The sequence below is a fragment of the Leishmania braziliensis genome, chromosome 24 (genome assembly GCF_000002845.2).
Source record: "Leishmania braziliensis MHOM/BR/75/M2904 complete genome, chromosome 24".
NCBI classification, from domain to species: domain Eukaryota; phylum Euglenozoa; class Kinetoplastea; order Trypanosomatida; family Trypanosomatidae; genus Leishmania; species Leishmania braziliensis.
In genome coordinates this window covers 108440-134098 of record NC_009316.2, presented here as the reverse complement: position 1 = coordinate 134098, position 25659 = coordinate 108440, and the positions used below count along the sequence as shown (strand labels likewise).

General features: G+C 58.4%; 6 protein-coding genes across 6 annotated transcripts; all 6 read right to left on the bottom strand.

Moving 5' to 3' along the window:
• Positions 1–1391: 1391 nt before the first annotated feature.
• On the bottom strand, positions 1392–3374 carry LBRM_24_0400 (conserved hypothetical protein; the record flags this gene model as incomplete). Its single annotated transcript, XM_001565256.1, has 1 exon — positions 1392–3374. The coding sequence occupies one exon, from the start codon at positions 3372–3374 to the stop codon at positions 1392–1394; it is 1983 nt and encodes a 660-aa protein (XP_001565306.1).
• A 1386-nt stretch (positions 3375–4760) lies between these two features.
• On the bottom strand, positions 4761–6548 carry LBRM_24_0390 (conserved hypothetical protein; the record flags this gene model as incomplete). The annotated part of the gene is made up of 1 exon (XM_001565255.1): positions 4761–6548. One exon carries the CDS (start codon positions 6546–6548, stop codon positions 4761–4763), a length of 1788 nt encoding a protein of 595 aa, XP_001565305.1.
• Positions 6549–9185: 2637 nt separating this feature from the next.
• On the bottom strand, positions 9186–11360 carry LBRM_24_0380 (ppg3-related protein-like protein; the record flags this gene model as incomplete). Its single annotated transcript, XM_001565254.2, has 1 exon — positions 9186–11360. The coding sequence occupies one exon, from the start codon at positions 11358–11360 to the stop codon at positions 9186–9188; it is 2175 nt and encodes a 724-aa protein (XP_001565304.1).
• Positions 11361–13835: 2475 nt separating this feature from the next.
• On the bottom strand, positions 13836–15005 carry LBRM_24_0370 (putative aspartate aminotransferase; the record flags this gene model as incomplete). The annotated part of the gene is made up of 1 exon (XM_001565253.1): positions 13836–15005. The coding sequence occupies one exon, from the start codon at positions 15003–15005 to the stop codon at positions 13836–13838; it is 1170 nt and encodes a 389-aa protein (XP_001565303.1).
• A 4673-nt stretch (positions 15006–19678) lies between these two features.
• LBRM_24_0360 (putative CMP-sialic acid transporter) lies at positions 19679–21034 on the bottom strand (the record flags this gene model as incomplete). The annotated part of the gene is made up of 1 exon (XM_001565252.1): positions 19679–21034. The coding sequence occupies one exon, from the start codon at positions 21032–21034 to the stop codon at positions 19679–19681; it is 1356 nt and encodes a 451-aa protein (XP_001565302.1).
• Positions 21035–24613: 3579 nt separating this feature from the next.
• Positions 24614–25483, bottom strand: LBRM_24_0350 (conserved hypothetical protein; the record flags this gene model as incomplete). The annotated part of the gene is made up of 1 exon (XM_001565251.1): positions 24614–25483. The coding sequence occupies one exon, from the start codon at positions 25481–25483 to the stop codon at positions 24614–24616; it is 870 nt and encodes a 289-aa protein (XP_001565301.1).
• Positions 25484–25659: the final 176 nt, after the last annotated feature.

Genomic DNA, 25659 nt, shown 5'->3' with positions numbered 1-25659 from the left:
GAGTGGCATACGCCTGCGCGTCGGCGTGCCATTGCAGGTGTGCCCCCCAAAGGAGACAAGTCAGCGACGAGTGCAAAATAAGGCCGAAATAAATAAAAGGCAGAGAAAACGGCACCGCAGTCCTACGCGACGTTGCCCACAGCGAGGACAACGCGAGAAAACATTTAGCGCCTGACTGTTTGACATCCAGTGTGCCCATGCCGAGCCACAAAACAGCAGGTCAGGCGCCCCCCCTCTCCCCGAGCGCCCCCCGGCGCTGTCAGGGGCCTCCTCCCCCGTGGTGCCAAGCAGCCGTAGTCACGCGTTACAGGAATGCGCCGACCGAGCAATCTGAGCACAGCCTCTGCTTCAAACTCTACACGCCCACCGCCACCGGGTGCATTCCGCGAGGCGGCCCAGGCCCCTCCACACCACACCAGTAGGCAGCGAGGGCTGCGTGAGGTGTGCTCGTGTCGCGCTAAAGCTCCGCCCATCGTACGGGCGCTGCAAGCGTCTGCAGCGTTGCACCGAAGCAACAGCATCCACATCCCGAGCAGCAACGTCCGCAGTGACACATCGCTCTGACTGCCCTCCACCGTAGGTGTCTGACCCAATCGCCAGCAGAAGCGGTTCAGCGTTAGCAGGAAAAAGGGGGCTGCACGACCTCCTCCCCATGAAGAGAGAGAGAGAGAGAGTGGGGGCACCGCACCCTGATGCACCACGCGCTGAAGTCTCCCGCATCATGACGGAAAGCAAAACGTCTGTGAAAAGAGACGTACATACGTGCAGAAGGGGTACTCACCCCATTGGCCATGATAAGCGGAGAGGAGCGGCGTGGGTGTGTGTGTGGTCATGGTGGTGGTCGTCACCCTATGGCATCCGAGTGCGAATGAGAGGCCTGAAACAGCCCGTAGGAAAGGGTGAGAGGGAGACCGGGGGGTGTACGCAGAGGGACAAGTAATGTCAGAGGAGAGAAGCGGCAGAGCGCAAATGCAATTGACAGATTGCGGTGCTTCGGGGGGGGGGGCGTGCCGACAGAGATGGCGGATGGGGGAGGGGGAGTGTCGACCCCTACACACAGAGAGACATCTGACGCGAAAGGTGACATAAAAGGGGGGCCAACAGCCAAAGGCCAAGCGACGGGAGGGAGAGGGGGGCCCCGGCGTACTCTTCGGGCTGCAAAAGAGAGGCCGCCTATACACAGGCAGAGAGAGGAGGAGGGAGGGGATGGTGACATACCCATGACGTTGACCTATAACACCGACACGTACCTTAACTCACAGACCTAGACGCACGGAGCGGCGGAGGCAGGTGACACGACTGTTTCCCTCACCACCATGACAGTCTCCCCGTGCTTTTTGTATGTGTGCGCACATGCAAAGGGCGCTAATGAGTAAGTGAAAGTTCCTCACTCATCCACTCTTGAACGCCTTTTTCAACTTCGCCAACGGAAGCGGCTCCTTTGGGTTGAAGGTGGTCCGATGCATGCTGTAGCTGTGCAGCCACTTACCACTATTGACGTCCCCGACATAGCGACCGTGTCGCTGGAGCAGCTGCAACGCCAGCGAAGAGGCCAGTGACGCCTCTGTTGTGGGGTAGACCAAGTGCAGTAGCACCAACTTGCAGATGGCATCGTTGACGGACCACATCTCGTTCACAGGGTAGAAGGGGACCAGGAGTTCCCAGAGAATAAGCAGACTCTTAAGAAACTCGCCGCCACCACCACTGTCGCTGTTCCGACACACGACTTCGTTTACTGCCACCACGCCAGCCAAGTCCTTTGCCGCGCCGACCTTTATACGTGCGGCGGCACAGCGAGGAAGGTAGTAAGTCTGCAGGCCGCAGGCACTAAAGAGGTGCTTCATCTCCTCCACCAGGAACTGCGAGATACGCGGCTCGTTCAGACCTGCACTAACGCGATCCACCATCGCCGTTAGCGCCACAGCGAAGAAATAAAAAAGGGTGCGGTAGATCCAGTGCTCGGGGTGCAGACGCAGCTTCTCCGTACTCTCGAGCTGCTTCTGCATCCACTCAGCGAGCTCTTTGGAGGTGTAGTAAGATGTGCTGCTAGCAAAGGTGTGCATGAGCTCATTCTGGAGGAGGTCACGCTGCGCTGGTGACCACACCATCTCCGCGCTACACGCACAGCATACCTCCTTTGCCTTCAGCAGCGGGTCAGAGGCGGGGTTGAACCCCATGAGGGCAGAGTGCGAGAAGGCACCGCAAGCCGAACACTCAATGAACTCCGAGATTGCTGTGGACTGGCTATCTCGCTGGCAACGGTCGCACTGGCACCAGAAGAGCCACGAGCGGAGCAGCTCACGGCGCTTCCCTACACCAAGCAGGAAGTGTGCGTCGCTGAGATACTTCACGTTCATGAGCTCACCGGGCTGGATGAGGTCGACGGCAATCATTTTGACCGTCTCCTCCACGCTGCTGTACTTCATGGCGATGTTGGCATGGCAGCTGTGGTTCGCCAGGGCGCAGGTGCGAAAAAACCCGGAGTGGAAACAGTTGAAGCGGCACATAAGGGCAGTGCTGAGCAACTCACAGAAGTCATTCTCGGCAACGTCGGGGAAGCGGGTGCGCAGGTAGCTGCTGATGGTATCGCGGGTGTCGACGTCGATGTCGTCATTGTTGCGCGGCCATGCCCCGGCGAAGTCCTTCTTGAAGTCGCGCCACCGCTGACTCCCTGCCGCCTGCTCCGGGCGCAGGCGCTCAGCGAAGTACCCCACGATTGACTCTGTGCTGTGGTCAGGTTGCGTGCTCATCCCGCTCTCCTCCAAGTTGATCCTGGTGTACTTGTGCTCTATAAAGATCACGTCCTTCGGCTGAAACTGACGACGACTAATCATCGCCACACCGCCCGCGTACTCGACGAGCTCGATGTCTGGTGAGAGGCGCAGCAATCCCAATTCGTCACACAGCGGGTCTTCAATGGCAGCGAGAGTGGACGCGGCTTCTGCCGCCTTCATGCGCTTCTGTTCCCGCTCCGCGCGCAGGAGTGGTCGTAGGTACCGCAATGAATGCACAAGAGCGTCAAACGGGAAGCCGCCGCGGCGACGAGCCTCTATGAAACGCATCCACGGCTTCCAAGCATGCGGGTCGAGTCTGGTCGCAGCTGCAGCTGCCTGCCAACTCTCGCTAAAATTGCCCAAGCACAAGTAGGCGTTCGACATGTTCGAGTAGAGCAGCACGTGCAATGCTCGCATTTCCTCACATGTCCTCAACGTTGTGGCCGATGATCCCACTGGCTTGAGCTGCTGTTGCATCTGACCTGCCTCGGCTTCGATGAGGAGAATGCCTCTCTTGTAGGTCTCAATCGCGTCCCTGGCGTTGCCGGACACAAACTGCGCATTACCCGTGTTCTTGAGCTCGGTCAGCGCAGCCTCCATTTTGTGCCGTTACTCGGTTGAGGGGAAGCGCGAGCTTGGCGCGGTGAAGCGGCAGCCACCAGCACCGCCAGACACCAAGGCGGGGCAGCAAAGCGCAAGCAGAGAGGGGCGCACACACAACCGCCCGTTATCGCCTTGCTCTCCCCCCCTCTTGGAGTACTTCTGTTTGTATGCTTGCCTTCGCCTTGACGTGACTGCTCACAGGCCCCTATGCGTTGCTGATATTCTCTCCCCCTTGCCCCTTCCTCCTCCTCCTCTCTCGCTGCGTATGTGTGTGTGTAGGGAGGGGGGGTACCGCTGTGTGGACGTTGTGTCTGTACGCTGCTCTCCTGCGTGTATGAAGAGGGGGGGGGGAGGCAAATAAGCCCACTCCTCCTGTGCTCACTCAGCAAGGGGAAGCGAGAGATCGAACCGAGCGATGATACGAGCAGAATAAAGGACACATCCACACACATTCACACCGATGCACACAGACTCACTCGACCACACTCGCTCTCGTTCTTGCGCGCACACAGAGGGGCTAAATTGGGGAGGGAGGGAGGAGGTAGGTAAAGAGATAAAGACAGAAGACTGATGTAGGGTGGCGGTGAGCGTGTGGGTCTATAGATGCACGTATGGCCGCGCGTAGTGCAACACCGCAGCTATCGCCGCAACGCACACGTGTGTGAGTGGGCCGAATAGATGAGTTGAGGGAAAAGGAGAGGGAGGACTCTTGATGAACAGAGACGGAGGAGAAGTGGGGGTCCTCGATGAGAGGGGAGTGTGAGCGGAGGTGGGGAAAGGCGCACGCACCCATTACACGTGGAAAGCAGACACGAAAGCCACCACCTTTCTCCTTCCACCTCTTTCATCGCAAACACGCAGGCCCCTGCGCTTGTTTCGCCCACCATAGCGTCCGAGTCCTACATAGGAGAGGGGAGGAGGAGGAGCTCAGCTGAGTATGTCTGTGCCTGTCCGTGTGGGTCCGTGCGGAGAATGGGAGAAAGACCACCCTCTCCCTCAATGCCTCATATAACGGATGGTGTTCTATGAACGAGCAAGACACTACCTTCCGCAGATACACGCGCGTGTGGTGTGGGAAGGAGGCACCACACATTTACTCGAGTGCGTTCATTTCTTGGGGTTGTTTGATTTTTGATGAAGCAGCTCATCATCGGAGAGATCGTCCATGTAGAAGCCATCGCGTCACCAAGACATACCTAAGCACGCACCCCCCCCTCCCCGCAGGCATCCTCACAGTCCCACTACATACCGTGCAGGAGGAGCGAGGGAGGATGGAAATGTAGAGGAGGTCAGTACCCTCGTTTGCGCGCCCTCACGCTTGGCTTCTCGTGCAGCGCCTCTCTCGTTTCCCATCTCCCTCCCACGTTCTCGCCACCTTTTGCCTTAGCGGAGGTGAAAGACGTCTAGCCAGCTGATGCGGTGCTCGGCAAAGTCGGACATCAACACAGAAATGAGCATAAAGTGGTCCTGGTAAATCCCTACTGACAGTGACGCCAGGAACCAGTCCATCCACCGGCGGTAGTTGAAGTACAGGAAGAAACTCACGCGACCCAGCAGCTTGGCCACCTGCGATGCCTCTGCGTTGATGAATACCGGAAGCTCACCGGTATAGCTGAGCCACTCCGGCTTTGGCTGGACGTTCTGCAGCTCTTCGTGAGGCGGAGGCAGCACGAAAATGCGCGAGCGTGCCGGCACCGCAGTGCTGAAAGGCATCGCTGATGGTGGGAGTTGGGGACCTCGAACACCCTGGCATGACAGCGGTGGCAGAGGTCCTTCAAACTGACAGCGAGACTGATGGAGGAGCTGCACCGCTTTCCGCAGCCCTTCCTGCGAGTCCGCGACGGCCTCGCGGAAAGCCTTCATGTAGAGGAGCTTGACGCGCTGTTGCTCCCACTTGCCGGCTATGATCGTCACGCCGTAGGGCCGGCCAAGCCACCACCACCACCCTACCTCCTTCTCTGTGTTACCCGGCGCAATGGGGCTGCGACTGGTGTGGCGATGCACAAGTGTCAGCTCCACCAGCTGCTGAAGTGCCCTCGCCACGTGTCGAGCACGTTGATTGACGTTCGCTTCGCTGATCATGGCCATACCAGGTAGCGTCACGTGCACCTTCGTGGAGGTGCTATTCACGTGAAACTCAAGAACCCGTGGCTGCTCCCACGGAGCGCTGGCCGCATCCTTGGCGAAACGTCCGTCCTCTCCTTTTCTGATTGCCACATCATCATCGACACTGGCGGCGTCAGACGTTGTCACGTGCACCGTCACGCGGGCCCGCTCAGGCGTCGCGAGGCTGTCGGCCGCAGTTCCTCTGACACCATTTACGTTGGTGGCCCAGTTGCCGCTCCGCTGTTGGGCATCCATACGCCGTATCCACTCCGCCCCCAGGATGAGCGAGGCAGGGCGCACGTGGCTCGCGTCTGTGTCTGCCAACGCGTGGGCGGAGAGCAGCTGGCTGAGGGAGGACTGCAGAGAGGAGTGGTCTGACACCGAGCTCTGATGAACGTCCTGCTGTTGACTCGTTCGCGAGGTCATTGAAGATGCAGGGAAGGACGTGAGCGGTCTCGTGCCTACACCGTGCATCCACGCACCAAGGGTTGCATACGGTGCCATAGACTCGCGCAGCTGCAACGCTGTTGTGACCAGTGGCCGAGGCCACCGCTGCAACACAGAGTCCGGGAAAAGCCTATCCGCTGGGTTGGGAAGCCGGCGCAAGAACTGCAGCCCCACTGATGCCTCCACCACAGAGCCGGAGAGCAGCAACCACGGTGCGCCACTAAGGAGGGCGTAGCGATACCCCTCAAGAAGCCGCTGCGCGTACATGTAAGAGACGGCGTCCTGGTCAGGGGTGAGCCACGTGCTCTCCACCACCACCGCCGCCATTGAAAGAGCATTGGAAAAGTTGTAGGCGTCGGCAGACGGTGCGGAGCGCTCCGCATTGGAGTAGAGCTGGAGGGGAGGAGTGCGCACGTTTCCGATAGCAGCATCATAGGCTACCCCTACGCCGTCGTGTTGTTGCAGGGTTTTTGTGTCGTGCACCAGGGCTGCAGTGAGCGGGAGTATATCGCTACGTGTCATCCAGTACCTGAAGGCCGCGTCGTGCACGATGTACAGAGCCAAGATGCACGTAAGCACCGTTGCGTTCATTACACGTACTCTCGATGCAGGGTCCATCTGGGTGAGGGCGATGGTATTATGCACTTGGGCCTGTGTAATAAAATATAGCACGATTCGCTGTGATGAGTACGCTGTGCTCCTCGAGCTCTCGTAGCGCACAGATAACAGTTGTAAGCCGTGAGTGGGTTTCGGAGACCAGCAGATGTGTACTTGATTGGAGGCAGGCAGCCGCGCAGCGATGGAAATCGGCAAGGCAGGAAAGGGGAGAGGGGAGGGGAAGACACAGTAGTGAGAAGAGAGGAAAATAAGAGGCCTGAGCTACAAGAGAGACCAAAGATGATAGTAGAGGGGGGGGGCAGACACACCTCTCGCACACTGTATGATGAGCATAAGCCCACTCAACTAGCAACCATACCCACATTCGCTCCACCTCTCTTGCGGAAGTACAGGAGGGGGGAGTGAGGCCACCGGCAGCAGGGAGAGAACAAGACACGCAAATGCAAGCGCACAGGCGGACATCTATACATGAGTTGGGGGTACGTGCGAGGGTATCCGTGTATCCGCACTGCTCCCTTTCCACTCAGGGATGCTTCAGCTCCCGCTTTTCATACTTCTCATCGTCAGTGCTCCTCTAGCGTCACACAGTATTCAGAAACTCATGCAGTAATTCGCCGGTTGACACTTCTGGTGTCCTCTTTTTCTTTTCCCGAACATGCCGAGCCACAAAACAGCAGGTCAGGCGCCCCCCCCTCTCCCCGAGCGCCCCCCGGCGCTGTCAGGGGCCTCCTCCCCCGTGGTGCCAAGCAGCCGTAGTCACGCGTTACAGGAATGCGCCGACCGAGCAATCTGAGCACAGCCTCTGCTTCAAACTCTACACGCCCACCGCCACCGGGTGCATTCAGCGAGGCGGCCCAGGCCCCTCCACACCACACCAGTAGGCAGCGAGGGCTGCGTGAGGTGTGCTCGTGTCGCTCTGAAGCTCCGCCCATCGTACGGGCGCTGCAAGCGTCTGCAGCGTTGCACCGAAGCAACAGCATCCACATCCCGAGCAGCAACGTCAGCAGTGACACATCGCTCTGACTGCCCTCCACCGTAGGTGTCTGACCCAATCGCCAGCAGAAGCGGTTCAGCGTTGGCAGAAAAAAGGGGGCTGCACGACCTCCTCCCCATGAAGAGAGAGAGAGAGAGTGGGGGCACCGCACCCTGAGGCACCACGCGCTGAGGTGATTGCCGTCATCCGGGGGTTGTGAGCTTTTTTGAATTTTTCAAGCTGATGTGCCCTCGCCGCTCACTCCACCGTCCACTCCTCAGTGGGGACGCGCAAATGCCGGCACTCATACCGAGAGACGGAAGGGGGCCTTCGGGGGTGTACCGCTGCATCCCCCCTCTCCTCCCCCCTCACACACACACACACACACATCGGCGTGGGCGCCTTTCAGTGCAAAAGAAGAAGCGCAGCACAACTTGCCTAACACGAAAGAGTCCAGCAGTAGCGGAGGAGGGAAAACGCACGCACACAAAGAGGTGGCCCCAGATAAAGCGGTTAGAGGGAGGGAGGAGGGGGGGGGGGTAGAAGGGTCGCTGCAAGGAAGAGAAAAGGAAGGAGAGCGAGAGGAGGAGGAGGAGGGGGGGGGCGAGGAACGGCGGTAATGTGTAGCTGATCCGCGTCACGCAGACGTACTCGTATACACACAGAGTCATCGGCAGACGCCACATCCACCTCCATCACAGCGAAGTGTATTTCTACCCACGGATGGAGAAGGGGGGGGGAGCCGCAAAGCCAACCATATAAACGACAGACATGCGGTGGGGCACCGACCAACATGTGAAAAGCGAGCAAACAGCCAAAAGTAAACACACAACAGCATGAGGGGGGAGGCACACGAGTTGTGAGGATAACAGGAGGAGCAGAAAGAAACGCTTAGAAGCGAAGCGGTCAGTGAGATAGGGTGGCACGCTCAGATGCGTGCGTGGGTGAGCCTGTGCGTGCATGTGTGTGTGTGGGTGTGCGTCATGATGGGTGTTGGTAGGAACCTACCTACCCACGCCACGGATGCCATACGAAGACTGAGGAAGGGGGCAATCAGACCTGAAAAAGAGAGCAACGTCACACCCTTGCGCACTTCTGCAAAGGGGAGGCACAGTTGGATGCCTCTCTTTTGCGCCAGCCTGGCCGCGATAGTACCGGTCTCGTGGAGTAGTGCGGGCCATTCAACCCACACACTCATTGACCCCCCGCCCCTCTCGTCCTCTTCATGCGAGGGGACATACCTGCATACCCCTCTTCAATCACGCAAACGCTAACGCCAGCAGACAATCTAGACCAGTAATCAACCACTACACCAGCTGCCTGCCTCTCATTCTCTTGCGCTCTTCCTCTCTTTCTCTCTCTGAGTATTTCCTCCGCCCTCTCTCCACCCCCGCCTTCTCTGCCCAATCAACTTCACATCGCTCCCTTCAACTCAAGCGTGCTAAGCACAAGCGGTTGCACCTCTCTCTCTCATCAACTTCGATGGTGCAAGCCTCGATATCCCCTCTAGCAATGGCAGAGAGCAGAACAATACGTGAAGGGCAACGCTCGCTTTCTTAATTCCGCTCTACCCCCAGTGCCCTGTGCAGACAAGTGTCTGGACGCACGCTGGCCACTTCCAGTGGTGTCGCAGGTCGCTATCCCCCTCCCTCCCTTTATCATGCTTACCAGGTGGGAAGCTTCAGCCTGGTTTGTTTTGCAGTCGATGGTGTCAACCTGGCCTTCCCGAACGCGACAGAGGCAGAGGTGGTGGTGGTGGTGGTGGCAGACACCAGCAGCCGTGTTGCAGACGGCTGCGTTGCCGCGGTGGTGCGCCTTACCGTGTTCGAGCCGACCACGGCGCGTGATGCCGGTCCTGGGGTGTCAGCGGTGCTGCCGAGACTGCTGCTGCTGTCGTTGGCGATGTCGCCGTTGCTGTCGTCCTCGTCGAAGGAGTTGTGCACCACTTTCGGTTTGGGCTGTTGTTTGGTCCTCCCCGACGTGGGCTTGGCAGCCACCTCCTGTGCCTTGGCGTGGCTGAGTGAAGATCCAGAAGAAGCCGAGGAGGATGAAGCTAAGCGACTCGTCGCCGCTGCCGCCAGTGCAAATCCGCGCCCTAGCGCTGCCTTTTTCACTTGCGAGCGGCCAGCGGCAAGCACGTCACTGGTAGATGACGAGGACGAGGAGGAGTCGGAGAGAACCGGCCGCGGAATGCTGTGCTCACCCGTGGCCTCGAAGCGTTGGCTCGAGTCACACGTCCGCGACTTCGGTTGCGCAACAGAACGTGGCGCGGTGTGCCTGCGTGCCAGCGACGCCCGATGTGACAATGCCGACGACGGTGAAGTACCTTCGCTTTCGCACTGGCACGGTAAGGCTCGAATGACGGGAACAGTCGAGTTGCACGCAATATTCGAGCCTTTAGCGACGGTGGGCACTTCCACAAGAGCAGGCACCACCGCCGCCTCGGCAGCACCACCGCGCTTTCTACTCGCCGCATTCTTTTGGTCCTTACCTGGCAGCGTCTGTGTCAGGTCCGACGGGCTGCTTGACGCAGAGGAGGTCATTGACGGTGATGGGCCCGTAACGAGCGGCGGGTAGTGCGATGCCGGTAGAACCCCGAGGCGCCGAGCCTCTTCTCGCAGCTCACCGATTGGCCTCCTGATGGCCACAACTGATTGAGGCTTCATTTGTGTTGAGGTAGAAGGGCGTTTAAGCTTATCGCGCGATGAATTTGTCAGTCGTGCAGCAGAAGGCACGTAGGGCGCAGCGTACGCCTCGTAGCTCTGTGTGATATTGTTGCTGCCCGCATTCGGGCCGCTGACAACGACTCCCCGGCTCAGCCTTGCAGCGGCCCGGAGCTCTCCACGCAGGCTCATAATCTTCTCGTTCAGGTGCTTTACTTCATCCTTCTTCTCGTGATACAACGCTGCCCAGGTGAGCGCAATTTGCTTAGCACTGATGAAACGAATTATGTCACCCTCATACTGCGCGAACGCCATCCTCTGATCGACCTCCGCACAATAAAGGTCTGCCATGACCTCATGGTGGTGGCACACGCGGGAGACAAGATGAACAAGGTGAGATGGGTCCACGCCGCTGAGCGCGAGTGGCGGTGGCGATGGGATGCCGGTCGGAGCGCAGGGAGCAGATGATGCTGCATCGACTAGCGCGCCTGTCCCACCACCGCGCGAGGCGAGCAGAGACTCTAACATTTCGTGCAACCGCTGTTGCTGCTGCGGCGGCACCGCGGCACCCCTTGCGGCTTCATCCTCCTCGCTCTGAGGCGCGGTATAGCCTGTACACATCATCATCCGCACCTTGCTCGGCATTTCCGACACCAGCTGCGCCAGTCGATCGTACTCACCCTGCAGAAGAGGCCGCAAAGTGGCGGAGACAGAGCGGGCCAGCTCGTCTTCCTCATTTTGCCATTTGAGCAGCTGCTGGTGCTGCTGAGATGCTGCGGCGGTAGCGCTGCTCTGCGACTGCGCTAGCATGGCCTCGGCAAGCTTCAGCTCGTATTTAAGACCAGAAATTTGTGTTTCCAGTTGCATTGCCCGCCTACTTTCAGCCTGTGTGGTATAGAACCTCAGCATAGACATAAAGCTGTAGCTCAGCATTTGCCGTGTGGAGCTCTCGTTTTCCATCAGCTCCCCTCGCTTCTTCTGCTCTCGCAGCTCAAGTGACATCGCATCCTTCACAGCAGACATCGCGATAATGTAGCGATCCTTGTCAGAGACTTCCCTCATCAGTGTCTGCACCTCCTCCTCGAGACGCGCAATATACCGCTCTGCCTCCAATTCAGCTGTATTGATAGCCTCCGTGACATCCGTGCCGCCATTCGGTAGTGCAGAGCGATTCATCAGCTCCTGAGTGAAGTTGCAGGGTTCATTGGGAGACGAGCGGCCACCCATCGCAACAGAGGGGCTACCGCCTTTGGCAACTCTGTCCATGGCCCCGTAGAGCGAGTCGGCGACGCCGCTGTACAAGCACGAGGATGTCGCATCACAGGGCGGCATATCTAGAGGGCGACTCGTGGGTGCTACCTGTAGTAACTTGGTAGTGCTATAGTCCACCCCCTCCCGTCCAGCGGCCGAGGAGAGAAGATGATTGTACTGTCCTTGCATGAGCAGTAGCTCTTCTAACTCTCCCAAGTGGCTATGCTGCCCATGAGGGGAGATCAAGGATGGCGCTGGCGAACATGGAAGTGCGGCGTGGCTGCTGCGGCGGTCTAGCGAAGCCCGGCCGATGTTTCGCGGGTCAGTGTATCTGCTGCCGCCACCGTCCATGTAAGAGCGCCAGTCCACTTCGCCACTGGGTGCACTAGCACCACGCTGTTGCGCTCTCTCTAGCCAGAGATCGAAAACGCGGGAGGCCTTCGAGTGCCTTCTCTCGGCCAGTCTGCTGCGATCCAGATCTTGCAGCATCGTGGTTCGCCGTCAGCGAGCACTCATAGCCAGCAGCAACAGCAAGAGGGGGAGGCACGATGCCCCGGATACACCAAGTGCTGGACAAACGGGCACACGCTGTGAGGGCGGGGGGGGGGGACAGAGGGGTTCTTCAGAAGCCGACAGAAAATTGCAGCCAGTACGCTCTTGGGTAAGGCGAGGAAGGGGAGATGCAGTCGCTCTGTGGTGTACCGAGGCCAGTCGTACCTAAACCTACGCGGCGATGGGCGCACACAGAAGGGTGGGTGAGCGGGTGTGCGCGGGCCTGTCTGTTTCCGCCTCTCCCCTGAACCCCGACGTTTCCTCGTGGAACCTTGCGTTATGCTGCTGTGCCGGCTAGTTCTAGCGATTCAACTGTCGATGCACATGCTGGTGCCGGCGTGGGGGGGGGGGAGGGAGGGAGTGTTTGACCGTAAAGGGAGGGGTGGGCCGGAAAGGGGGACATGCAGCGGAGAGGGAGAGCGATGGAGGACACTTCAGTACGTGTAAGACACACACAGGAGTACTTCTCATTGCCATTATGGAGATGGCCTACACACGTCAGGTACACAAGTCCTCCGGTGAACCGCTGAACAGCGGCAGCTGGAGATGCGAGAGACTGCGGGTGAATCGAAGGGCACCTGACACACCGCGCAAGAGCGTTCGGTGGCGCCAGAGAGGGTGAAGAGGCTTTCTCCATTTTTTCCCACCACCCGCCCCTCAATCATAACCACTACCGCTTCTCAGCATTTGAAGGTGGCTGGCACACGCGGATGGATGAGACAAGCAAAAATGAGCTCTTGATGGCGCTGGCTCCGCCTGCTCTGTCATTTTCCTCCTGTGGGTGTTTACAGCTGCTGATCACCTGAAGTTATTGACCATTGCTCCCTTACTCGCCACCACTTCCTTCACCAATACCGGTGTGGTGCGTGCCATATCGTTAACTTCAGGGATGGAGGGGGGGGGGGGGGGAGGTGAATAGCGAGACAAGGGACGGCCACACGAGAGAACAAGTACCCTCCCTCTCCCCTCTACACCCCAACCCAAGCACTCGAGCAGGCAAATATAAGGTGTCCAGTCTCAATGAAAGGAGAGTAAAGAAGGCGGTTGCGGCTGTGAGTCACACATGGTAGTGATAGCAAGAGGCAGAGAGGGAAGGAGTGCACGTACTTAGAGGTGATGTACATAGCCACTGTAGCTCGAGGTTGAGGAAGGGAGGGAAAGGGAAGGAGAGAGTCACTCTTTGATACCTCACCTTCTCGCACTGCCACGAGGCAAGAGGTCATCAAGATCCATTCATCAGCTCTCGCTACGCTCCTCACGTGCATCAATGCAAGGGAGCACACACACACACACATCACTCCTCGTATGATTTGCTTTATTTTCCCTAAAGGACCACAGGCAACTGTGCGAGGCGTTGCAACGTGTGTTGGCTCGCCTTGTGGGGTCGCCGAAGCGCACCTCGGTAACTCCTTTCGGTGGAGGCGATCATCTTCTCAAAACTTCCCTTTCCGCTGCTGCTGTGGTAATGGGCTCGCCTCCCGTTCTTCGGCATCATGACCATAAGTCTCTGCAAACACCTGCAGGTGTGCATCAACTCAGACGGCAAGCAACAGATCTCGGTGTCTTCGGGTGCTGTACGTATGATGCGGCCGCTGGAGTCATCGGGAACGGGCCGAGGACGATGAAAGAGGGTAAGACACGGGAGGGTGTGCGGCACGAGTGAGCAGTACCGCTCAACAGAACGACAGCAGCGCATGCAGGGCTCGCAACCCGATTCCATGGCGGCGCACAGATGGTGAGAGAGAGAGACAGAGGGAGGGGAGGGAACGCACACGTAGAAATGCGCCTTGTCATTGGCACGGAAAGGGCGCTACACCAGCCACACACGCCCTCGCGCCTGCCCCTCGTCTACCGGGACACGTCGTAGATGGCCTGGGCGACGTAGGCAACATTTTCAGCGCTCAGTCCAGAAAACGCGATGCGACCGTTGCCTGTCAGATAGACGCTGTACTTCTGCCGCAGCGCCATCACCTGCTCCTCCGTCAACCCCATCAGCGACATCATTCCCACGCCATTCTCGAGATACTCCCAGTCCCGCGTCGAGTCACAGGCACGCAGCTGGGCCACGAGACGGTGCCGCACATCCTGCAGTCGGTTCGACATCTGTTTCAGCTCTGACTTCCACAGCTCGCGCAGCTGCGGGGTCCGCAGAATCTCGTCTGCGATGCGAGCACCAAAGATGGGGGGGTTGCTGTACGTGGCACGAATCATCGACTGCAGCTGCGACAGGACATTCGCTTTCTCCTTCTGTGTGGTGCATCGGATGTGCAGGGCACCAGTGCGGTGCCCGTAGAGGCCAAAGCTCTTCGCCAAGGACTGGGCCACCAAGTACGTGGGGACCTCTTGCTGATTCAACACGCGCAGGACGTAGGCGTCGCGCTCTATGTTGCCCGTCGCGAACCCCTGGTATGCCATGTCAACGAATGGAATGAGATCTCCTCGGCGGATAACGTCTACAATCTGCTGCCATTCCTCGGGGGTGGGGTCGCACCCCGTCGGGTTGTGCGCACAGGCATGCAGCAGGACGACGGAGTCGGCGGGCAGCTGGCGCAGATAGTTTAGCATTGCATCGATGTTTAAGCGATGCATCTGAAGATTGTAGTACGGGTAGTAGGCGACCTCAACGTTCAGATGCTTCAGGATATTAAGGTGATTGGGGTAGGAGGGGCTCGGTATGTGCACCGTCGCAGGGCCGGAGCCACCAGAAGAGCACTGCAGCAGCTGCACGCCGAGGTGCAGGGCGCCGGTGCCACTAAGAGCCTGTGCCGAGGCGATGCGGTCGCCTTGGACGTCTAGCATGGGTTTTCCAAAGCACAGTCGCTGCACGCTGTTTACGAAGGACGGTAGACCCGCGATGGGGGCGTAGTCCATCTGCGTGTCGCGCTCCACAATATGTGCCATCGCCTTGCGCACAGACTCCAGCACGAAGGGCTTGTTCTGCTCATCACGGTAGACTCCAATGCAAAGGTTCACCTTGTTGGGAGACATATCCTTGGCGAAGTCTGCAGCGATCCCCATGATGGCATCTGGAGGCGCGCGCGGCACGGCCGAGAAGTAGCTAGTGGACCCAGCACGGTGGCAGCTGACCGTCGCCCAACCAACACCGGTGGCCACGACAGCGGAGGAGCAAATATGGCGAAGCATGCGTGTAAAGGTGTACTGATTGCACGCACGTATGCGTGTAGAGGTGCGTAAGCGTGTATGGGGTGTGATTGCTTGGCAGTGATGAAGCTGAAGGAGGAGAGGTGTGGAGAGAGAGACAGAGAGAAGGGCCGCAGATCAAAATGCAGTGAGAAGAGGGGAGAAATGGTGAGAGAGACAGCAGCAGATTCCAAGCGTCCATTGAAAGGATGAAGGAGGAGTACGGCTCAAAGACTGGCAGGCAGGCAGCGGAAAACATGAGTGAGAGGCGGAATTCCAATGGACTGAGCCGCAAAAACAAAAGAGAGAGAGTGTGTGTGTGTGTGCGTGTGTGACTCAGCCAATGCGCACTTCTGGTTTCCCGGCGGTGACAGTAAAGAAGGAACAACGGGGGCGGGGAGAGCTGGTTAGCCAGGAAGAGACGATCAAGGCGGTGCAGCAGTCGATCGAGCTGCCGAAACGTAACTTTAGTGAGTGGAAAGAATGAGAAAGGGGTCGGAGCAGAGGTGAGGTGAAGTGAGACAGAGGAGCGCTACTCAACGCCAGAGCGAAGAACGAGAACAAGTAAAACAGTCAATGGAGACACAACTGTACAGTGAGAGAGAGAGAGACGGAGCTCAGCGAGTGCACGTCCGGGAAGGTGGTGGAGGGCCAAGAGGCTTCTCTTATACGAGTTAAGGGAAAGAAACGAGAGAGAGATAAAACAAAGTGGCAGCTCCGTATTGTGTGAGGCTTTGTGCAACAGGTCTGTGGTTCCTCACGTAGCGTTCTATCGCCTCCGCGGGTGCGACTCTGTGCTGGAGACCACGCTCGGCAAAAATCTAAACAAGAGCACGGAGGTGCCGGAGAAGGGCAAGAGGGGGAGGAAGGAGAAGGCACGTCAGCATCGTTGGCTCTTCTCCGCGTATTGATGCGTTTCTGCGTGTGTACTTCCTCTGCGATGTCGGCTGAGTGTGCGCGGTTCGATGATGACGGCGACGTTTTCAGATTTTTTCTCTTGCCTTCCTGTGTTTCAGAGAGAGAGGGGGATGAAGAGAGAGTCGAAGAGGGGATGGGGCTACGGCAACGCTCGCGCAACTATGTGTGGGGATGGGGGGAGGAGGGGGGAGAAAGAGAGAGGGCATTGCATTCGGCTGTGATGGTCTCCTGTGCGCGTGTTGGCCTCCCCAGTAGTCTTGCCATTCACTGATGCCGAGGAGTGATAATGTGTGCTGATATGGACAAGTAGATGCACTGGAGAGTGATGCAGGTGAAGGGAGGGGTGGGGGTGGGGGGTACTGAACTGCAGTACGCAATGGTACGACAAGATAGAGGTGACCAGTGGAACCCGCCTGTGCGTGTGTGAAGGGCAGAGCGTGCATGAGAAGGTCATGCATTGTCGTACGGTTGGTAGAGAGGAAAGGCGAGGAGGTGAAAAGTAGGCTGGGGCATAGTGCTGGCAGCTCCCGCTAGTCGCATGCACCTCTTCAGCATCCCACACCAAACATGGACAGACAAAGATTTTCCCGTCTTCGCTACGTTTGTGGGTTTTATTCTATTTTGTTGTCCTTCAAGCAGACTTCTGGCGAGGACCGAAACGCGTTCTCCTAAGCGGCGACGGGAGTAACACAGCCTATAGGGCTTTGGTTGAACAGAACACCAGCAATCTCTTTTTTTTTGTGTGTGTGTGTGTGGGGAGGGGGGGAACACACGCGGAGATTACGCTGCTCAGAAGACAGGCTATAACACACCCCTTGCACCGTCACGAGTGTGCCTACACTTCGTAGCGAGTGCACTTGCCGCGCGGTCTGCGTAGGCAGAGCCATCCACTCAAAACGACTGGGCGAGGTGATCTGCTGCTGTGCTTTCCTTTTTAAGAAACGGGAAACGGATAAGTCACTTGACGATTAGGTTGATGGCAATGAAATTTGGAGGAAACAGAAGCGCTTGAGCTAAAGACAATACTGAAACTACACTGAATGAGGAAGCAATGGGAAACTGCCGCACCGAATGAGACATCAGGGAGCAGAGAAAATATGGCGGTAGGGGGGGGGGGGGGAGGCAGAAGTATACGGCACGCACCGTCACGGTACAAACGACTTTTGTCGCTCAGCAAACAAACACATAAAAAAGTTGTGGTGTTTTCACATTTTCTCAGCCGTCGCTCCGCGCGTCGGCACACACAAAAGGGGCGGGCGGGGGGAGGGAGCCACTCGATGCACCGACAGCGCGCTGTCGCGTTTTCTCCGGTGTGCTGAACAAAAAAGAAATGGGGGGGCGGCGGCGAAGACGACGACCAATGCCCACCACGCAGAGAGACGGGGAGGGGGGGGGGGAAAGACCAACGAAAAACGATAGAATGGGACGGCTGGCTGGGTGCCTTTTAGAAACACTTTCGGGGTCGGGGGGGGGGGCGATTGGGTAGTGGAGATCGACAGGACGTTGATAGCTTCACCGGTCACTAAATTGCGGGACGCAGGGGGGGTGGGGGGCAAAAGTCCCGGCCTCATCCATTCGCACCCGCATGACCCCGCACACGGCCCCACGTCGTCTTTGCCCCGGTCCCACCGCCCCCTCTTTGTGTCATCACCCCCAATTTGCTTTGCCCGATACTCATTCAAGCTCCACGTACGAGTGTCACGACACGCTCTAAGCCTCACACAGTTGCGTTTCTTTGCGCACGGATGCCGCAAGCACTACGCCTGTCGTGACGCCACCTCCCCTGGCATTATCGTTTGCAATTGGGGCATACGAGCCGAGGCACCCAAAGTGTGTATGTGTGTGTGTATGTCAGGAGGTCTGGGTGGGGGAGGTGGGAGGGGGTCCAGCTGGCGCCACCATCCGCCACCGGCATGGACGCACCCCCATAGGAGAAAAGCCTCTGTCTGACGAGCCAACTCTCTTCTGCGGTGTTGCTTGTGAGCACACGCAGATGTGGCCACCACCCACAGAGGGATGACGAGACGCCGAGAACGAGGTCAAGTACACCAACCCACGCGGCATGCGCCGATCCACGTTACCCATCATATGGACAGAGTAAAAATGAGAAATAGAAGCATTGTTAAGGAGACAACAATTGCAGCTGAGCTCTATGAGAGTGAAAGATTCAACTGCTGTTGGGTGTATATCTATATATATATATATAGGGGGGAGGGCGGCTGCAGTAGTCTTGAGCTACTAGATAAGGTTTGGTAGGGAGGGGCAGAGGAAGCAATTCCACAGCAAACCTTTCCCAGCAAAATGGGTTGGAGGCCATCTCCTAGCGCCTCTACCTTCTTTCCTTTCCCCACTGTCTACCGCAGTGGATTGACTACTACACAAACAAGTGGACAGCGCAGGGTGTACATCAAAACAGCGCCAAAGACTTTCACCCCCCAGGGATGGAGTGTGCGGAGGAAGAAAGCTCCAGCGTCAATCGTTGTTGATATTGTGAACCAACATTTCCTTTCGACTCTGCACCCTTGTTTGACGCTCTCAGTGTCCCCTAACGAGAAGAGTGGGGAGACAGCGAGCCTCTTCTGGTACCATCCCCACCTCAAACCCTGCGTCTTGGACACAGCACAAGAGCGATACAAAGTGAGTGAATGAGGTTTGTAGAATTCATAGGCAGCAGTAGCAAAGAAACCACAATGATGGATTCAAACGACTCGAATTGAGTACAACAAGAAGAGAGAAAACAAATATACTCACGCACCAACAGAAGTGCTTGGGAATGCAGCTGTTAAGCAGGTGGTCTTAGGCATGCAGACCCGGTGGAGCAATCGTGGCTCTGAGGCAGGAATGAGGAAATTTATGCGCAGACACTGGGCCATTCGTTGCCCCTCTCAGACACCTCTCCTTCCTGCCACGAGTGCGCACATATGCGTATTGGAGGATTCAACATGAGCACAGGCTTTTGACATCCAGCGTGCCCATGCCGAGCCACAAAACAGCAGGTCAGGCGCCCCCCCCCTCTCCCCGAGCGCCCCCCGGCGCTGTCAGGGGCCTCCTCCCCCGTGGTGCCAAGCAGCCGTAGTCACGCGTTACAGGAATGCGCCGACCGAGCAATCTGAGCACAGCCTCTGCTTCAAACTCTACACGCCCACCGCCACCGGGTGCATTCCGCGAGGCGGCCCAGGCCCCTCCACACCACACCAGTAGGCAGCGAGGGCTGCGTGAGGTGTGCTCGTGTCGCGCTGAAGCTCCGCCCATCGTACGGGCGCTGCAAGCGTCTGCAGCGTTGCACCGAAGCAACAGCATCCACATCCCGAGCAGCAACGTCAGCAGTGACACATCGCTCTGACTGCCCTCCACCGTAGGTGTCTGACCCAATCGCCAGCAGAAGCGGTTCAGCGTTGGCAGAAAAAAGGGGGCTGCACGACCTCCTCCCCATGAAGAGAGAGACAGAGAGAGTGGGGGCACCGCACCCTGATGCACCACGCGCTGAAGTCTCCCGCATCATGACGAAAGGAGATGAAAGCACGAAACCAAAAAATTACAGGTGTGAGACACACACACACACACGCCTGCCACTCCCTGAGCATCGTGGCGACTCCTGGCCTCGTCCACCCTCTGCTCAGCTCCAGCTATCTTCACTTCTTTAGACTGTACATGATGATAGAGCACAGTACAAGAAACGCACCCACCAGGAACGTCGTGTTCAGCGCCGTGTGAAACAGAAACACCGACGCCATGCCGTTCAGCACAATCGCGAACGCAGTCGAGAACGACTTCACGATGTTGTCGCAGTAGCGCATGACCAGTGCCACGAGAATCCCGCCAACAGCCTGCAAAGCCACCAGGGTCCACACCAAGCTGGTGAAGCCGTCGAAGAAGGTGCTTATGAACTCAGCAAGCCCGCCCACCGCTACCTCCGGTCGCCAGATCTCGCACAGGAACACAACGAGGAAGTACACGACGGAGAAGAACGCGAGATGGATGTTGCGTGCCGACAAGTGGAACTGGTTGCAGCGCTTCTTCACCACGAACTCCATGAACACACCGGAGAGCGCGCTCAAGAAGGCGCCAGCCAGCACAGCTAATGTGCCCTCTATTGACCATGTGCTAGAGACCTTCTCGGCCGCCGCAGCCTTTCCCATCTCTGATTGTACAGCTTCGTCGGCTTTACCGATTGTCGTCTCCGTTCGCGTGCTCTGCGCACTCACCTGTGCCAGTGTGATACCGAACATCAGCACCACCAGTGCCACCCACCGAATGGGAGAGAGACGGAAGTCCAGCACGACTCCCATCATGGCTGCCAGGAACATAATGCGCACCTGGTACAGCACCTGAAACACAGTCGGGTCCAACAGCTCGATGGCGTAGATGAGCAGCAGGCCCTGAATGGCGTAGATGATGGCGGGCGCAACCATGAGCAGCGCCTCCTTGTACTTGTGGTCCAGCCCAATGGCATGGCGCATGCGGCTCACAAATACAGCAGCGAACCGCTTGCGGGTTACGAGGACCCGCAGCGGCGCTACAGAAACAACACACTCGGCGTCTATGTCCTCCGCGGCGTCGCCGAGGGCGGGAGAGAGGCGACACTTCTCATCCACGACGCCGTTGGGAGACGCAGCGTTTTTTACAGCGCTGCCCCACCCCGCCTCCTTGACCCGCAACAGTGCCGCTGGCGTGGTGTCTGCTTCGGCGATCGCACTCTCCTGCTGCATTGCCCGCACTTCATCCACGATGCACCACAGAAGAGATAAAATGAGCTTCACAACCTCCGTCGTGGCCAGAAAGTGTGAGGCCTTGAAGATAACCACCTGCGCCTCCCCCCCCTCCGGCTCTGCGCCGCCGGCGGCGAGTGTGTGGTGCTTGTCCGCCTGCTGCGCGTACTTCATCAAGATTAGATACCCCGCGTTCTGCACCGCGAGCAGTACGAGGGCCATGGCATTGAAGTTGGGCATGTAGCGCCGCGCCCGCATTGACCAAGGAAAGTTCCTCATGCTGATGTGGTGGTGGTGGGCTGTACTAGCAGGGGAAGAGAGCGTCACAAAGTGTTGTTTTTCAGAGATTCTACAGCGCAAACGGAGGGGGAGGGGGCAGAGGGCAGCCGGAGGAAGAGTGAGCGAGGAGAGGGTGGGGGGAGAGGCTACTTCCAGAGGGCGGAGGCATTCATCACATCTGCCTGACTTTGGGGATGCCGTTTTACGCGGGGTGTCCTTGACGATCCGCCGGTCGCTTGGCTTACCGGGCCTCGACCCTTTCTGGGGAGGCAAACTCCCCAAGTGGCAGCCTCGAGGCCCGCCTCGCGTTGGGGAGCCGGGAGGGGTGTGCTGTGCGGGGTACGCACGGAGGCAAAGAGCACGCGAGTGCAACACAATTCTCGCGCCCTTGGGGGCCGGAGAGTCTTTTCGGATGGGGTGCGCACCCCCACGCCGCTGGACCACCGTCCCACACGGCGAGCGAGCAGTCGGCCATCGAATCCGGCCATGAGTCCAAGCAGTCCGCCAGCCTCAGCTCAGGGGGCCGGTGAGGCGCCGCAGTCTGCCCGCGGGTCTCGCCTGGCATGCCGAGCACAGCGCCGGGTCGGACGCCCTCCCAGCAGAAAAACAGGCGGGGTGGGGATACCACAATGCCGGCGGTGCAGTAGTGGCCTGGGACGGATCCCGGGGGGAGGGTGGAGGCGCCGCAAGCACACCTGGTCATCGCCTATTTCCTCTCGTTGAGCTGAGTGCAGGCGCGATGACCGCCTAAGACATATACGATCCGGCTTGTCGAACGCGCAAGCGTGGTCCACAAACGCTGCTCCTATCTGGCTGCCTGGCTGCCGCTGACCTACCCTGTGCAGAGACACGCCCAGGGGGTCGACAGTGGAGCGGTGGGGACGCAGACCAGACCGCTATTGCCAGTGCCTGCCTTCCAGGCGGTCGCGCAGTCGCCTCAAGATCATTCGTTCGAGGAGCTTGCACAGATAGTCGGTCAACGTCCCTGGGCGGTAGGATGCGGTCAGTGGCGACGCTCCGGTTGTAAATGACCAGCTGCGCTCTCCTGCCGTGCACTGGCAGCGCCTTCGCACTCCCCTGGCGAGTCGCGTCGGCGCCGGTGGCGCTGCCGAATATCGCGCTCACTTCTGTCGGCACATCACCAGCACGTTGATCTGCTTCCCCGCACTGGGGTGAGGGCGCTGCCGTACCGCCTCCATTCAAGGCCGGGCTTCTCCAGCTCGTTCATGAACACAGCCGAGGGCGGGCGATGCCCAGGCAACGCGCAGGGGGCCATCACGAGAGCAGCCACCAATCGCGTCCGTTTTGGCGTGCAGAGCCGTCAATGAGCGACCCTGCCACGCAAGACAGCGCTTCGGGGGGTGGATGGGTAGTAGTCGCTTAGCTCACCTTATCCTTGCGCAGTACTGTGTGGCGGTGCATGCGTGGTAGGGCTGTGGCCGGCGTGACAGCACGGGCGCACCGGCTTTCCTCCCGGGTGCGCTTCTGGCGTGTTGTGGCGGCCTGGAGCTACACGTATGCCCTGGTGTAGAAGAATGGGGACGCCACTGACGCGCTTCTCGTGCACAATGCCGGCCTGTGTCGAGGATTTGCCAAGGAGCCGAACCACCACCCAACACGGTTTGGTGTCCTGCGGCCCATGGGGCAACGCCACTGCATGCAGCCCACACCGGGCCCAGGATTACGCTCCACACCACCGCAGCCCAGTAAAGGCAGAAAAGCAGCAGGCGGATGCCCGTATGAGTTGAATCATCGCCACGACTTATAGTGAGCTAGTGCAGGCGTGGCCATGGCCGCGAGCCTCTTCCGCACCGCGCCAGCCCAGACCTGTCCGCCGGCACCGAGAGCCGCACAACCGTACTCGAGGGGCAGGCTGCAGGCCCTTGGCCTCCCCACAAAGAGGGGGGCACCGGGCCCTGAGATGCCGCGCGCTGAGGTGGCCGCCGTTATCGTGGAAGTAAGAAGGAATGAAGGAAAAGAGAAAATCGGATCAAGTTGTCCTATGAAGGTGCGATGGGGGGAGGGGAGGAGGAAGAGCGCCGCTGTTAGAGAGATGCGCATCTGCGTCGATGTAGGCTTCCCCGCATACGCACGCACAGGCAGACGTTCTCAGGCACCGACAATGCCACTAATTTCCTCCCCTCTCCGTTCCCCGCTGATGTACACCAAAGGCCGCTCTGTATTTCCCTGTTCGCGATGAAGAGGAGTGGAGGGCATGGCGGCGCTCTCTCCTCACTCGCTGTGCGCATGTATAGATTCGTGGAGGGCTTTTATGTTTCTTCTTCGACTATGTGGCCTCTGGCGCTACGCGATGGTGCGAAAAGGAGAAACCCGAGAGAACTAATCGGAAGCTGCGGGAGCGTCAGTGGTGACTGTTAGAGCTCACCGAAATCGACGGCAGTGGCCGCAGCGATGAAACCAAACAACGTAGGAGGTGACCGTCGCGGGACTGAAAAAAAGAGGCGTTGAAGCGGCGTGTGTTGAGGGTCAAGAAAACCTGCACAAGGGGAGAGAGAGAGAGACGACGCAAGCAGGAGAGAACAACGGAGAGCACCACCACCGTTTCATTCGTATTGTAAGTAAAATCAAACACGAGGAAGGGGGAGAAGGAGTGGATGAGCACCATCTCCTTCATGAGCTTGAATCGCATCTTCTAAAGGAGCCCAAACCTGCGCGTGTGGGTGTGGCCATGGTGCTGCTAGTTCCGCCGCTGGCCCCCTTGCATGCCGCTCATACAAGGTCAGGTTCATCAATCCGCTTGTGGTGTTGACGAGGCGGGAGGGTAATGAAGAGCGTGGGGGCAGAATGATAGTGGTATTACGGGTGGGGGCTAGTGGATAGGTGGCGGTGTTCCTGTGCGCGAGAGAAGAGAGCGCATGGGAAGAAGGGAGAGAGGCTAAGGATGGACACCGGCGAACACTAATCAGCAACAATCACCACAGCAAAGACCGAAGAGCAGAAAGCAACGAAAGTAGCCGAGGTGGGGCTTACGCACTTGCGATGACAGAGACGTGCACGGACGCATGTGCAGACACGTGTAGCCAAAAAAGAAGCTGAAAAAACCGTTCGAGAGTGTTCAGCGAGGAACGGCGTATGAAAGGCTGGCAAAGACCGCAACGAAGAGAGAGGAGGGGGGGGGCAAAGAGATGAGCAGTGGGTGGGGGGGGGGTGACGTGTTAGTTGGCGACGCAATAGCACCCCATTGAGACTCACGAGCGACGGGATGTGCAGAGTTGTGTGCACACGTGTGAGTGCCTGTACGCATGTGTGGGTGGATGAGGAAAGCGTAAGGGAAAAGGCGCAGAAAGGACAAGGAGGTGTGTGGAGGCGGCATGCAGCATCAAAAGGACGCGATCAAGCCAAAGCTTCTGGTAATCAGGAGGAGGGGGAGCATAACCCGAGCCTTCAGCTGCACTGGTGGCGAGTACTCCAATGTCCCCAGTATGAGAGAGTTGCTTGTCAAGCGGTAGAGCCGCAGTTCCCCACGATGGTATACGCTGGCACAGACACTCCTTTTTACACGACTCTCGTTGCAGAGGGCAGAGGGCGGATAGATAACGGCAAGAGTGGGTGGAGGGCTCAGCAGCTCTGCTCTATGGGGAGAGGTGGGGAGGTGGAGTCGCTACGGTGCGTACCTGTGGATGCAGAGATACGCAGCGCTGGCCCCCGTGTTTGCCTGCACCCAGGTGCCGCGCGACTGCTGTCGTCCTGCCCATCACCGGGCACCGTCGTCAAGTCATCCATGATGCTCGCGTAGTCCAACGTGGTAGTGCGTTCTGTGCCTTCACCGTGCGACATCGCTCCACAGTCGAACACCACTGGCTCACCGTCCGCACCGACGGCGGTGCGTTCGTCGTTCCAGCGAACGGAGTGTTGGCTGCGTGTGCAGTAGAGATCGTTGTAGCGAATTGCTGAGAAGTGCCGCCACCGAGGTCGGCGGCACCGCTCCGTGGTGAAGGTGCTGTAGAAGAGAAAACCCCCGATAAGTAGGTAAAACGCCAAGAAGGCAACTTGCACATTCAGGTGTGACGAACAGGTGGTGTGGGGGTAGCGGCCGTTAAACTGGCCGACCGCGATCATCCACACAAACTCCCACACGAGATACAGCAAGTAGACCTTCACAATGGGGTTGGAAAAGAAGACGCGCCACTGTGACCTTTCCTCTGGAATGCCAACGGCGATTTGCCGTCGCGTCAGCGCCATTACTGCGACACTAAACATCATGTTGATGAAGCAGTGTGCCATGCCCGCGTACACCCACCGCACCACCACAGTTTCACACGGGCGCGAAAACACCACTGCAAAGCTCCAGACCAGCAGGCCACCGTTGATGATGCACGTGTAGATCGAATACGCACCCGATGGACGATCCGATGGGAATGCTGCCGTCCAGCACGAATGAGCTGCATCTCGCACACGTAGCCGCAGTGCGTGCATGTAGGCATTCATCACCTAACCCTATATACATCAACGCGCCGTGAGTGTGTAGGTGCTGTTTCGGGTATGCAAAGCAGAAGGAAAGAAACAGCAGCGGCAGTGCGCGAGCGACACCGTCAAAGGAGACGGGAAAAGGAGGGAGGTGGACGTAGCGAAGGAGAGGGAGGGAGGGGGAGAGAGGCATACGC